At 42.4% G+C, this 14,968-nt stretch overlaps 1 protein-coding gene across 1 annotated transcript; it reads right to left on the bottom strand.

Moving 5' to 3' along the window:
- Positions 1–10,589: 10,589 nt before the first annotated feature.
- On the bottom strand, positions 10,590–13,005 carry LOC137331143 (C-C motif chemokine 20-like). Its single transcript, XM_067994747.1, has 4 exons — positions 12,797–13,005; positions 12,306–12,408; positions 12,128–12,205; positions 10,590–10,839 (listed from the first exon to the last, which is right to left on the bottom strand). Exons 1-4 carry the CDS (start codon positions 12,876–12,878, stop codon positions 10,809–10,811), a joined length of 294 nt encoding a protein of 97 aa, XP_067850848.1. The 5' UTR covers positions 12,879–13,005; the 3' UTR covers positions 10,590–10,808.
- Positions 13,006–14,968: the final 1,963 nt, after the last annotated feature.

The following is a 14,968-nucleotide window of genomic DNA, read 5'->3' on the forward strand; positions in this document are numbered from 1 at the left end:
TTGTGGCAAAAGCAATGGTGGGGAGTGCTCAAAACGCCAGAGTTGGAGAAATGCAGAGTTCTCAGAGGGTTGTAGGGCTAAAGAAGGTTATTGAGATTCAGAGGGGCTTTAACTTTCTTTTTGTGTATATACATATATAGGATATACTTCCTCTTTTCCTCTGTAATTTTATTCCCTTCTTCACCCATCTGACCGGACACCACAGCAGCTGATGCCAAGTTGGCATTGATGCTCCTTATACCTGGTTGACAGGAGGTGCCAGCGACCACCCAAGCATAACCCTCTCCTCTGGTTTTCACTCTTCTCTGTTGCAGAGACTGCAGCCTCCATTCAGCACCTCTGCGTGATGCAGCTCAGGTTAGAAAATGAGTGGAGCAAGACTCCAAAGTGTGTTGGGCCTTACTCGGTTCCACTGGGCATTATCATTACTAATGCTTAGCGCCACAATGCTGCTGTTCTGTTTTATGTTATTTAATAGTGCAGTACACTCTTTGGTGATCTAAGGTAGCTTACGTTCTTTGTACTGAACTTCTCTCTAACAATCCCCCATCCAAATCAGTCAAAAATGGCATTGAATTATTGAAAATAATAAAAATTCTTAAATGCTTAGATGGGTATGGTTTAATATCCAGTTCATACAAGTGTGACATTTAAATTTGATAACCCATGTAGTCTTAGTTATACAAGTTTTCTAACAAACTTTGCTCATTTAATACTGTGCACTCTTTCAGTTCTTGCCATCTAAATGGTATGAGGGCATAAAGGACAATAAGACACTATAGATAACATTTCAAATCAGTTATGGAGTAGAATGATAAATTTCTAATATGAGCAGTTTCCATTAAGAACCGTTGCTGAAAAATTCTGGAATCAAACCTTTTTTACCCCCTTATCCGATTCTATACAGTTTAATAGTGAGGGGTAGAAATTGTGCAATCACCTCAAGAGGTGCAGTCTCATCTTCACCCATCTAGCTTTCGGATTATATATATCGCCCGTCCTCCGACAGTGTAGAATCTATGATGACGTATTTGAGTACATTTGTCAGTGAAAGGGCCATCATCAAAAGTAATTTGTTTCCGATCGTTCTGTGTGAAGTGGTGATGCCTTGCACTTACATGATGTGTCTATATCACAGATTTTGTTGGATTTTTATTCCACAAAGCCACTTATTAATCTAAGTGGCAACTGACTCTTTGAAAAACGGAGACAGCAATCTCCTGGAGAAAGAAAGAAGAAAGAAACGTGTATATTTACATAGCGCCTTTCATGACCTCAGGACACCCCAAAATGCTTTACAGCCAGTGAAATACTTTTGAAGTGTAGTCACTGTTGTGATGTAGAAAACACAGCAGCCAATTCGCACGCACAGCAACGTCCCACATACAGCAATGTGATAATGACCAGATAATCTGTTTTAGTGATGTTGGTTGAAGGATAAATATTGGCCAGGACACCGGGAAGATTTTCCCTACTCTTCTTTGAAATAACGCCATGCGATCTTTTACATCCTCTTGAGAGGGCAGACGGGACCTCGGTTTTAACATCTCATCTGAAAGATAGCACCTCCAACAGTGCAGCACTCCCTCAGTACTGCACTGGAGTGTCAGCCTAGATTTTGTGCTCAAGTCCCTGTAACAGAAAGAAAAGGTCAATTGTTATAGCTGCTCATGTCTTGATCATTTAAATAGACTAATTGACAGAAAACAAAGTAGAACAGATTAAAATTTACACATTGAGACTGGGCTACTGAGCATGTTCAGCACTAACAGTGAGAATAAAGCAGCCACCACAAAGTTCCTGAGAGCAATCATTGTATTATTGTTACTCAATCTTATAATGTGCACTTGTGCTGATTAAGGAATGTAAAGGTTGATGATCTCACTAGAAAGGTATGAAATGATTATAGTACTGCAAACAAGTTGTTCAATTTCCATTTTAATTAAATCTTACTGCAACGTTTGAGACAAAGCAGAAAGATTACTATGATAGGACAAAGAAGCATATTAGGCAAGATTGTTTGGGAGCATAACTGGATGGCTACACCTGCACAAATATGGGTAGAGATATTGAAATTAGGTGGGGTAATGACACAGTGATGCCATGGGTCATATTTTGTAAAATTGGCGCCTTAACAATGTTAGATGTTAATCATGCCAGCATTGCACTGGTGCCCAGCATTGCTCAGACTGATGGAAGGGTTTAACTTTTAAATCACTGAGGTATTCGCTTTATTTGACTATGGGGGTTGATCGATTGAACCTCCCACAGCATTCTGTGGTGTAGGGGGTGGTGGTGTGTGTCAGCTTCACCTCTGACTTCTGAGCGGTCCGAATCGCTCCCACTCCCTGGGTTCTAGACCTTGGACTTATTTGGAGGTTGTGACAAAGTGCAGCAGACAACTGGTTTTGGTGCAAGAAATTTTGACCTTTATTCAAGAGAGGAAATACAACACAACAATCTTAACACTCTAATAAAATGGGGAACACTACAGTACACGCGAGGGAAATTACAGTAGAAAGATACCTCACCCCTCCCAATCCCACTGTACTACCTAGGTTGGACTCTAAAGGGCCAGAGATAATGCTCACCAAACGAATCCTTGACAATAATTCACCCAGAGGTAAGTCAGAAATAGATTGTAGAGTGGAAACTTTGCGGATCTTCGGTTTTCTCCCGAGTTGGTTTTCTTTGGTCGCGGTGCCCAATATTACCCAGTTGGTTGGTGGTAATATTCGGTTGGTTGTTTCGTAAGGCCCTTGTTGCCGCGAGGTGTCTGATGGTCACTGGGACTGTTGTTCTGGTTTCTTCTTGTGTGTCGGCCTGCTTCTAGAACTGCTGACCTTCCCTGTCGAACTGCTTTCCTCGCCTTGTTGTTCGCTGGAAACTGCTCTTCTTCCAGACACAGGCAGAACCAAGACAAGCAGCCCACCAGAGCCAGCAAGCCAGAGAGAGAGAGAGAGAGAGAGAGGTTTCAAGTTTCCACTTGCGGATGTCTCTCTTACAATGGTCTTTGTCACTTTAAAAAAAACACTTCATGTCTGTTTAAACAGTTCTCACAAAGTCCTTAAGAATCTTTGATGGCTTTTGATGGTCCCTCATCATGTTGCCATTGCTTCTCCCGATGGGTCATTGTTAATTCCGATTTGTTGATCACCTGCTATACAGGCTTCCTTTTGTATCCAACGTCCTAGGTGTTGATGGGTTTTACATTAAAACAAAAACATGACCCCACCATGTCTGGGGCAGTTGCCTCTTTCAATGGCTGACTGCCTTTCGAATTTGTTCTGAGTGTCGACCACCTGCTGTCGGTTTTGCATTAAAACAGAGACATGTCTGAAGCAGTAATTCTCCGAAGTTCCACGGTGTGTGTGTTGTTGATTTCGTCTGGTGACCTCTCACCTATCCTTCCATTTTAGGATTATAGTCAATGGCCAAAGTTTTCCCATACTCAGGGTTTTTTAGGGTTTTTCTCCGAGTTTTGGGGGATCTGTGAATTTTGAGAATCTTACAGTGGGAGCCCGAACCGATTTATCTTCTGAAAAGCTGGCTGGCCTGTTTAAGTTGCTATAGGCACGATAGGCCTTCAGCAGCATCGATTTTCCTTAACCCCACCCTGGATATGGCGGGCTCTTTTGTGCAGGTGAAAACACTGCTGGGTGTCCACCAAAAAAATTTAAATTGGGTTGACCTCAGGGCATTCTCCAGGGTCAGTGGCTGGGCAGTTGGGCGGACACAAAACCCACCTCACCAACTTAACCCTGGTGATATGATCACAGAGGAAAATCACAGCTATTGTTTGTGGACAAATTTGAGGCATCCTTAAGATTTGCTTCATATTTCTGTATCTATTGAAAATAAAGAACTAATTTGTTTTTGAGCCTTATTTATCTAGGGTTGTGTGCAAAATCACCATTTTTCACATTTAGTGATTTATAGAAGATCCAAAAGAAATATCATTTTGGAATAAATCCCTTTGGAAAGCCTCAACATGTGGATTCCTATTGACAAGATGGCTGTTACACTGGCCAAGACATCTATCATAACAGAAGGTTGTATGGTCATTCAGTCACTGAGCACAGCATCCACCTCCTTGTAGAAACAACAAGCGGTCCCTTTTCCGACCATTCTGGTTACTCATGTTTTTTATTGTGGTGTCTTGGTATTTCAGCAGACTTATATGAGTGTGACAATGCTCAGTCTCCACTTGCACCACTTGTCCAACATATTTTCAAATATCTTGTGGTAAATGAGCTATCACGAGTATGGTCACTGAGCAAACTCTCCACACCAGTCTTGTCCTCACTCCGAATGTTTCTGCATCAACCCGCACCGTTCTTGTGAATTTTCAATATTGCTCATATTTAGCTTGTCATAGCTTTGGGAAGGAAGGTTAACTTGTCCAACAATATTCAAACAAATCAAAGGAATACAGACTTAAGCATTAAAAACTAAAAAATTACAAATCTGACTGGTGCACATGCTGTGGTTATGTTGTCCTAGGATCTACGTTTAGTGGAAAAAAATGCTTGAACAGCAAAAATTTACATTTATATAGTGTCTTTAATGTAAATATTGACCTAATGCACTTTACAGTGGCTTCACACAGCACAAGAAACACGTTGAGGCAGCGCTGAAATCACTTGCCTTCATTCTTAATTGGACTTATGGATATTTCAAGTACTCTAAGTACTTGATTTACTGCTTTAAATATCGTCCCGCCGGCTTTAATTGCCAGCGGGACTTCCGGGTTTGGGAACAGCGCGCGGACCCAGATGACTCTTCCAGATTCTTCGGCGGGCTAGAGCTGGGATTCCTGCCTGCTCCAAAAAATCCCGATTTTCTTTGCCCCCCCCGCCTCTAACGCACCCACACTTTCCTTTTAAAATCGTACCCATGGAGTCAGTGTCTAGGAGGAGTTAGTGGCAAGTATCAAAAATGATGCCTTTGGTTTTTCCAGTGTTTAGTTAGAGGAAGTTGTGGCTCATCCCAAACTCAATGAGTAAAATGTCAAAAATATTTGCGTAAGGAGTGCAACTTCTTTCTGCAGCCAGCTCCAAATAATACGTCAAACTTCCCTCAGCGTGCTCAGGCTCCAACCGTACTTTCAGAAGAATGTTGGAGAAGCTTTGGCCTCGGGGCTATACTTATAACCACATTATCGTCAGACCCACGTCATCAGGTCTCTTAGATGAGGATTGCAGCCGCCAATGTAACTTATGTAATGAGTCGTACGACACCAGATTATAATCCAACAGCTTTATTTGAAATCACAAGCTTTCGGAGCTTTGCTCCTTCGTCAGGTGAGTGCAGGGTTCCATAAAGGCACAGCATATATAGTCAGAGAACAATGCCTGATGATTACAGATAATCTTTCCAACTGCCCGTTATCACACCTCGGCAGAGAGATAATCACAGCAATCAAAGGAGTGGATGGTGTTCAGACAGGGAAACATTACATCCAAGAATACTGAATATACAAGCGGTCAGAACACAAAGACATAGAGAGAGAGGGAGAGAGAGAGACACCCGAAAGGCAGAGAGAGAGAGAATGACCAGTTGTATTAAAAACAGATAACTTTTTTTCGCTGGTGGGGTTACATGTAGCTCAACATGAACCCAAGATCCCGGTTGAGGCCATCCTCATGGGTGCGGAACTTGGCTATCAATTTCTGCTCGACAATTTTGCGTTGTCGTGTGTCTCGAAGGCCGCCTTGGAGAATGCTTACCCGAAGATCGGAGGCTGAATGTCCTTGACTGCTGAAGTGTTCCCCGACTGGGAGGGAACCCTCCTGTCTGGCAATTGTTGTGCGGTGTCCGTTCATCCGTTGTCACAGTGTCTGCATGGTCTCGCCGATGTACCATGCTCCGGGGCATCCTTTCCTGCAACGTATGAGGTAGACAACGTTGGCCGAGTCACAGGAGTATGAACCATGCACCTGGTGGGTGGTGTCCTCTCGTGTGATGGTGGTATCTGTGTCGATGATCTGGCATGTCTTGCAGAGGTTGCCATGGCAGGGTTGTGTGGTGTCGTGGATGCTGTTCTCCTGAAAGCTGGGTAATTTGCTACGAATGATGGTCTGTTTGAGGTTAGGTGGCTGTTTGAAGGCGAGTAGTGGAGGCGTGGGGATGGCCTTAGCGAGGTGTTCGTCGTCATCGATGACATGTTGAAGGCTGTGAAGAACATGGCGTAGTTTCTCCGCTCCGGGGAAGTACTGGACGACGAAGGGTACTCTGTTGGTTGTGTCCCGTGTTTGTCTTCTGAGGAGGTCTATGCGATTTTTCGCTGTGGCCCGTCGGAACTGTCGATCGTCGAGTCGAGCGTCATATCCCGTTCTTACGAGGGTGTCTTTCAGCGTCTGTAGGTGTCCATCGCGTTCCTCCTCGTCTGAGCAGATCCTGTATATTCGCAGGGCCTGTCCATAGGGGACGGCCTCTTTGACGTGGTTAGGGTGGAAGCTGGAAAAGTGGAGCATCGTGAGGTTGTCCGTGGGCTTGCGGTAGAGTGAGGTGCTGAGGTGCCCGTCTTTGATGGAGATTCGTGTGTCCAAGAATGAAACCGATTCTGAGGAGTAGTCCATGGTGAGTTTGATGGTGTCTCATTGCATTCGCTGCTGAACCCAATGAGACAATCAACGATCCGGAACAGCAGACAAAGGGATCCGCGGTACAGCAACCGAAGAATAAAGAGTCAAATCGGACTCCTCCGGAGGGTCGCTGCCCTCAGCTTGACATGTATGCTCAAGCTGTCAGGAGATTCGTCAACGCCAGATTTATCAGCCGCACTCACAAGACAGTCCAGAATGTCACCCGAGCACAACGCAACGCCATCAACGCTCTCAAGACCAACCGCAACATCGTCATCAAACCAGCGGACAAAGGAGAAGCCATCGTCATACAGAACAGAACTGACTATTGCAAAGAAGCATACCGACAACAGGACAACCAGGAACACTACAGACGGTTACCCGCAGATCCGACCAAAGAACACACCCACCAGCTTAACAAACTGATCAAGACCTTCGATCCAGACCTTCAAAGCATCCTACGTGCTCTCATCCCAAGTACTCCCTGCGTGGGAGACTTCTACTGCCTCCCAAAGATACACAAAGCCAACACACCCGGACGTCCTATCGTATCAGGCAACGGAACCCTGTGTGAGAACCTCTCTGGATATGTCGAGGGCATCCTGAAACCCATCGTACAGGGAACCCCCAGCTTCTGTCGTGACACTACAGACTTCCTACAAAAACTCAGCACCCACGGACCAATTGAACCAGGAACACTTCTCACCACGATGGACGTCTCGGCACTCTACACCAGTATCCCCCACGATGACGGCATCGCTGCAACAGCCTCAGTACTCAACACCAACAACAGCCAATCTCCAGACGCCATCCTACAACTCATCCGTTTCATCCTGGATCACAATGTCCTCACCTTCGACAACCAGTTCTCTACCCAAACACACGGAACAGCAATGGGGACCAAATTCGCACCCCAATACGCCAACATTTTCATGCACAAGTTCGAGCAGGACTTCTTCACTGCACAGGACCTCCAACCAACGCTATACACCAGATACATCGACGACATTTTCTTCCTATGGACCCACAGCGAAGAATCACTGAAGAGACTACACGATAACATCAACATGTTCCATCCCACCATCAAACTCACCATGGACTACTCCTCAGAGTCGGTTTCATTCTTGGACACACGAATCTCCATCAAAGACGGGTACCTCAGCACCTCACTCTACCGCAAGCCCACAGACAACCTCACGATGCTTCACTTTTCCAGCTTCCACCCTAACCACGTCAAAGATGCCATCCCCTATGGACAGGCCCTGCGAATATACAGGATCTGCTCAGACGAGGAGGAACGCGATGGACACCTACAGATGCTGAAAGGCGCCCTCATAAGAACGGGATATGACGCTCGACTCGTCGATCGACAGTTCCGACGGGCCACAGCGAAAAATCGCATAGACCTCCTCAGAAGACAAACACGGGACACAACCAACAGAGTACCCTTCGTCGTCCAGTACTTCCCCGGAGCGGAGAAACTACGCCAAGTTCTCCGCAGCCTTCAACATGTCATCGATGACGATGAACACCTCGCTAAGGCCATCCCCACGCCTCCACTAATCGCCTTCAAACAACCACCTAACCTCAAACAGACCATCATTCACTGCAAATTACCCAGCTTTCAGGAGAACAGCGTCCACGACACCACACAATGCAAAATTGTCGAGCAGAAATTGATAGCCAAGTTCCGCACCCATGAGGATGGCCTCAACTGGGATCTTGGGTTCATGTCACGCTACATGTAACCCCACCAGCGAAAAAAAGTTATCTGTTTTTAATACAACTGGTCATTCTCTCTCTCACTGCCTTTCGGGTGTCTCTCTCTCTCTCTCTCTCTGTCTTTGTGATCTGACCGCTTGTGTATTCAGTATTCTTGGATGTAATGTTTCCCTGTCTGAACACCATCCACTCCTTTGATTGCTGTGATTATCTCTTTGCCGAGGTGTGATAACGGGCAGTTGGAAAGATTATCTGTAATCATCAGGCATTGTTCTCTGACTATATATGCTGTGCCTTTATGGAACCCTGCACTCACCTGACGAAGGAGCAAAGCTCCGAAAGCTTGTGATTTCAAATAAAGCTGTTGGACTATAACCTGGTGTTGTCCGACTCCTTACATTTGTCCACCCCAGTCCATCACCGGCATCTCCACAATGTAACTTACGGCAGGTTTGACACTCCCTTGGAAGACCACCTTGTGCTTCCTTGGTCTACTACTGAGGGACATGGGGTTACCCACGGCATGCAGGCTTGCCCTACTCTTGCTACTAACATCAAGAAGGTGTGCATCCTCTCACTATTGTATATACTAATACCACATACAATATAACATTGCAGATTACAATCTTTAACATGTTCACTAGTAACCGCCAAACATACAGTTGTATCAAAGTTATGTTTCAAACAATTTAAAATATTTCTCCTATTTACAAAGCAAGCTACCAATAACCTAAAGTACGAACCTGATGCTGGCAAAAAAAAAACCAATTTGTTTATAAATAATGGAAATTATGTCAAAGTCTGTCTGGGTCTGACACAAATTATGTTTATCTTTAAATTCCCACCAATTGAGGCAATGGTGTTATTACATTTTACTGCATTGTTCTGCTAACAATCCACCTCAAGGTGATATACTCAATGCTGGTATGGATATATTTGCTGTATTTTATGATCTGGATTTTTTTGCTGTATTTTATGGTCTGGATTTTTTTGCTGTATTTTATGGTCTGGAATTTTTTGCTGTATTTTATGATCTGGATTTGTTTGCTATATTTTATGATCTGGATTTTTTTGCTGTATTTTATGGTCTGGATTTTTTTGCTGTATTTTATGGTCTGGATTTGTTTGCTGTATTTTATGATCTGGATTTTTTTGCTGTATTTTATGATCTGAATTTTTTTGCTGTATTTTATGATCTGGATTTGTTTGCTGTATTTTATGATCTGGATTTGTTTGCTGTATTTTATGGTCTGCATTTTTTTGCTGTATTTTATGGTCTGGATTTGTTTGCTGTATTTTATGGTCTGGATTTGTTTGCTGTATTTTATGATCTGGATTTGTTTGCTGTATTTTATGGTCTGGATTTGTTTGCTGTATTTTATGGTCTGGATTTGTTTGCTGTATTTTATGGTCTGGATTTGTTTGCTGTATTTTATGGTCTGGATTTGTTTGCTGTATTTTACTATGCAGCCAGTGAGTGCATCATCGCTGACAACGGGAATCCAAATTCTGTTATAAATTCAGACCTCTTTGGTTTATAGCTGTCAGACAACACATTCCCTAACTCATGGTTGTCTGTTGTTTCCTTTTCTCAATTGCCATTTTCCTTTCTACACAGGTTACAAGCACTGTACCGCTGCTGTTGGTTTACAAGATAAAATGCACTCCCAATTTCCATCACACCATGTGTACAAAATGCCTCAATGATTAATTCAGTAGTGTTACCAAGAGAAACGCTGCTACCATCCATCAAACATAACAGCTGGGTTTTCACCAGCAGATTAATTTTAAACACAGCCATTTTCTATCTTCGGAACTGATTTCTATTTGGAAGGTCATATCAGTAAAACAAAGACCCATCAACATAGTTCACCCGATGGAGTGCTTGTCTCCACCTGATGATCAATAGAATGTAATTAAGATTCAGTATTTTCCAAGTTACAACGTCACCATCAGCTGTTAATAGCTTATTGAGGAAGCTCATTCCATTTGTGTTTAGTGTTGGTCTGTGGTCGTAGCACAAACTTCGAACTTCTCTACTTCGTGATGTAGGAAGTCAGTCCTTTACTATTGGGCTACATTTTAAAATATTCACTTCAATCAATCATGAAGAATTCTAGCAGCTGCTGAATATATGCTACTAATTTGACAGCCAGTTAATACAAGACTGTTGCAACAATCATTTATGCACAAAACATGCACTAAACACGTGCACATGAAAGGAATGCACAGGAAGCAGAAACTGGTGACTCTTTAGTCTTTTAATGTAGTAGATGATGCGGTAATAAAACATTGAAAGATAGACAGAAAACAAAAGTTCAATTGTATTACATATAAAATTTTTCATCACATAACATGGTCGTATTCAATTGAACATTACAATGTGTCAGTTGTTAGGTGCCTTATTGCCACTAACTATACTTCAGTACATAGATGCTATGCAGAAATAATTGCTTAAGCAAAGCAGACTGTATACATTATTCCTGGAGAAGGAGTTGATCAATCAAGGGACATTTCTTCCAGTTTTTTGCTGTAGGAAAAGACAAAGAGAATTAAGTTTGTAATCATTTTAGCTCTAACAATAAAACAACATGGAACTGTAACAACTATAGAAAATGTTGGGAAATCACAGCAGATCAGTCAGCATCTATGGAGAAAAGGGGTTCTGATTGTATCAATATGCCCATATACCTCTTTTTAGTTTTGAAGTTGGCTTCATACCTGAAACGTTAACTTGTCTGTTGTCTCTGCAGATACTGATTGACTTCTTTCCAGCATCTTCTGGTTTTTATTTCAAGTTTTCAGCATCTGCAGAATTTTGCTTTTTACTTAATCCATAGAACCGTGTTTTGTACAGGCACAAAAACTTTGCCGCTGTTATTTTAAAAACTTATTTCTGTGAATTGTGTGCTCATCAAGGCGAGGAATGTTAGCATGGGGAATAGAACTCTTTTTCATTTCAGCCACCCAGTGTCAACAATCCCAGGTCAAGAATTGTATGGTTAGATGCAGAGTATTGCCTTCTCTCTGCTCCAACAATGTGTCTCAGACGCAACCTCGAAAGAGCATCCCTGATTGCACCAGTGTGACATTTTGATTTCCCGCATCAGTCACCTTGTGTGAGATTGCCAACTTAATACCAATTATGCTTCTTTAACAGGAAGACTGGTAAAAACAGGGGAAGTAATGTACTGTTCTGCCTGTAAGCAAGTCTTGTTTATTGGTACAGCCCATACTCTGAGTTAGTTTTAAGCTTTGTACTGACATAAATGCTTTTAATGGCAGAATCACCTAAGAGAAGCATAGACATATTTTAATATTCTATTCATAAAAAAATTGACCTGTTAAATCTTCAATAACCTGTGGAACATTGGTTATTGAATTTTTCAAGTGTTCATCATGAAGTTTGCTTTTTACAATTGTACATATAATTTTGAGTAAGAGGACACAGAAGGCTGTAAAACAATATAGCCTTTTCTATAAACTTTTGAATGAATTCTTAACTCTGGAAAAATTAATTTCTGATCTGTGTAGTTTTGGTTAAAATATTATTCTAAAATTCTAGAATCAGATTGTACCATTATTTGATTCAATATCAATGGACAGTAAAGGGATTATTTTGACTTTGTGCGATAGTGTAAAACAATGGACAGCCATTTTTAGATCTCTCTCCCAATTTTTATTTTCGTTGACTTCAATGAAAATAAAAATCGAGATGTAAAATGGGCTCCCGATTCACTATCACCTGCTTTACACTATCACACAAAGTCAAAATTACCCCCTCAGAGTCTGGTACAGATTAGAGTTTGTGCTCTTACCTCAACAATTTCAATGCTGTTTTCACCCATCTATTATCAGGATTTGTACAGACTGCCCGTCCTCCAACAGTGTAGAATCTGTGAAGAGCATTTAAATAGAATTTGTCAATTAAAGGTACATTACCAAAAGTAATCACTTCCAATCGTTCTGTGTGATATGTTGAATCCTTGTACTTACATGATTGCGTCTATGTCACAGATCTCATTGGATTGTTGTTCCACATAGCCAGAGATTAATCTGAAGGGCAACCGACTCCTTGAATAACGGAGACAGCAGTCTGCTGCAGAGGTTATAACAGAGGGGGAGAAAAAGCAAGACGTTAATTGGAGACACGATAGTGAGGAAAAAAATAATCTGTTTTGAGAGTGAGATTAATATAAATCCTTTGTAATTATAACAATTTATATTACATTCTGTAATCATAGTGAATTAAAATTCCATTATGTGTTTGTATAAAGATTGAATTAAAATTGGTCAACTTCCTCATAAATTTCAGTGACCTTTCATATTCTCTTGACATAGATTGTGACATGCCATATACTGTATTAGTCTATCATCCTACTGGACTCAATCATTTTACAATATGTGTGTGTGATATACAATAATAGATGTCAGTCTTATGCTGTATCTTAAGTTGAAATGAATGAAGTAACAGATGTAAGACTTACATGCAGAGACTGAGTCACTGAGCATGTTCAACACCAATAACGAGAATAAAGCAGCCACCACGAGGTTCCTGAGAGCAGACATTGTATCACTGGCTGTTTGAAACAAACTTCTCTCTCGCTAGAAATGATTCTAGGATCTTCAACCGAGCAGTGATCTTGTGCTTTCTGACATCTCTTTATATACAGAGGGTTTCGAATGCAAGTAAGACAAGTCACTGGAAAAAACATGATTAAAGGGAAACTAATGCCTCCGTTTACAGACTTCCTCCTTCATTTTTCCATGCACAGTCACCATAGAAACTGCAGAAACATGCTTCAGGTATATCATTTCAATTCAAAAATGTAAAATGGTAACAAAAAACCCCCAAATCAAACAATAGGGTTAAAATTTACATTTAAGATAACAGTTTCAAATTCTCCATACAGCTCCAATAAAACTCAGGAAACTCAGGATTGTAAAAATTGTAACTATATTTGTCATTCTGTGTTATAAAATTGTTCTCACATTGGGATTGGGATTCCTGTCATTTGTATGCGTAAAGGATTATAAATGCTTTGGTAAAGATTTCCTTTGCTATTTCCAATGAATCGATAATCTTTCAGAAGATGTTTTCAATTTTGTTGGAAATACCAAATGGAGGGAATCGTCACAAATGTATTTATAATGGGGTAGAACTGATGGATCTCCTGCCACCATTTTGACATAAGGGCAGCGGAACCCCTGGAAAAATTCCATAAATCCCATTTAGTCGTTTCCCCAGGGCTTCTGCTGATCTGCCGCCGACATTATGGCGGCCAATCAGGAGGACCCCTGAGAAAATACCTGGCGATTATTTTTTGTATGTGTGTATATGGGTGTGCCTATGCGTGTGTGTATGTATGTATATGCGTGTGTATGAGTGTGTATGTATGCATGTGTGTTTGTGTGCGTGTACATATAAATGTACATAGTCCAAAGAAAAACTGACCTAGAATTCCACAATGTCTGGTACAAATCTGAATGGTGATATCTGAATCGAAGTTTATTGAAGAAAAGCTTTCTCCGATGCAATTTTAGTTGATGTTAGTTTAAGGTTAACAGCTGATTTGGAACTCCCTGGCCTGCATCCTCTCCACATGAAGCCCTGTACATCCACTACTCCCATTTTTACCAAACTCCACTGGCTCCCTACGGCCCAGCGAATTTAATTCAAGATCCCTCTACAGCCTCTATTCGCCAGTCACATGATGCCCGAAACAAACCCTTCAATGCCCTACAACTTCGCTAGTCACTATGCCCTGTTTCTGGAATCATCTCCTGATATCGCTTTGCTTTCCATTTCCCACACTGCCTTTAAAAGCCTCATTAAAAACTTTGGGGTATAAATTGGTCTTGGGTGGTAGGTGCAATGCGGGCCATGGCGCATCGGCAGTCTGTTTTGCATGACTTGCGATTTCCCGAAAAGAAAATCAGTCAGAGTGTAAAATGGTTTGCCGATTCGATACTGCCCATTTTGTACTCCCACACAAGACTAATTTAAAACCCTTTATCTTTGGGCTCCCCCCGCCTGAATTTGTCCTCCTATTCCTGCTCTGCGTTCCCTATTCAGTCAAAACTCAGACATTTTGGGGTCGATTTTAGGATGGCCGAGCGGATGCTTTCGTGGTGGGGGGGGGGGCTCCGAAAATTCGGGATTCCCGGGGGGGGGTCCGGAGCCCGGCTCCAACCCGCCCACTTCCGGGTTCCCCAATGACGTGCTTAGATGCACTCGCAGCCCCCGCATGCAGGACTCCCGCCGGCAATTAAAGCCGGTGGGATCCCACTTAAGGCAATTATTTTGATAGTTCAGGTCATTTGCAAACCTGATTGGGAGGATATTTTAGGAGGGTGGGATTTTCATGTCAACAGAGCGTGTTTCCCGTATTGGGGGAAACACTCCCAGTTGAAACAGACGTGTTGCAGCCATTAGCCTGTGGCAGCTGCAAAGGTCCATTTGACAGGTGGGGGGGAGACCCTCACTCACTGCAGGAGGCCACTCTGTCACTTTGGACAAAGTTTGGCCTGTACCACCCTCCTCCGAACAATAAAATTCACCAACTTGCAAACTTACCCCGGTGCCCAGACACATGTACCTACCTTACGGACCCCCCTCAAATGTATATCTTCCGGATGGGGGCTGCCGTAGCTGCAGA

Source organism: Heptranchias perlo, chromosome 13 (genome assembly GCF_035084215.1).
Source record: "Heptranchias perlo isolate sHepPer1 chromosome 13, sHepPer1.hap1, whole genome shotgun sequence".
In the NCBI taxonomy this organism is placed as follows: Eukaryota; Metazoa; Chordata; class Chondrichthyes; order Hexanchiformes; family Hexanchidae; genus Heptranchias; species Heptranchias perlo.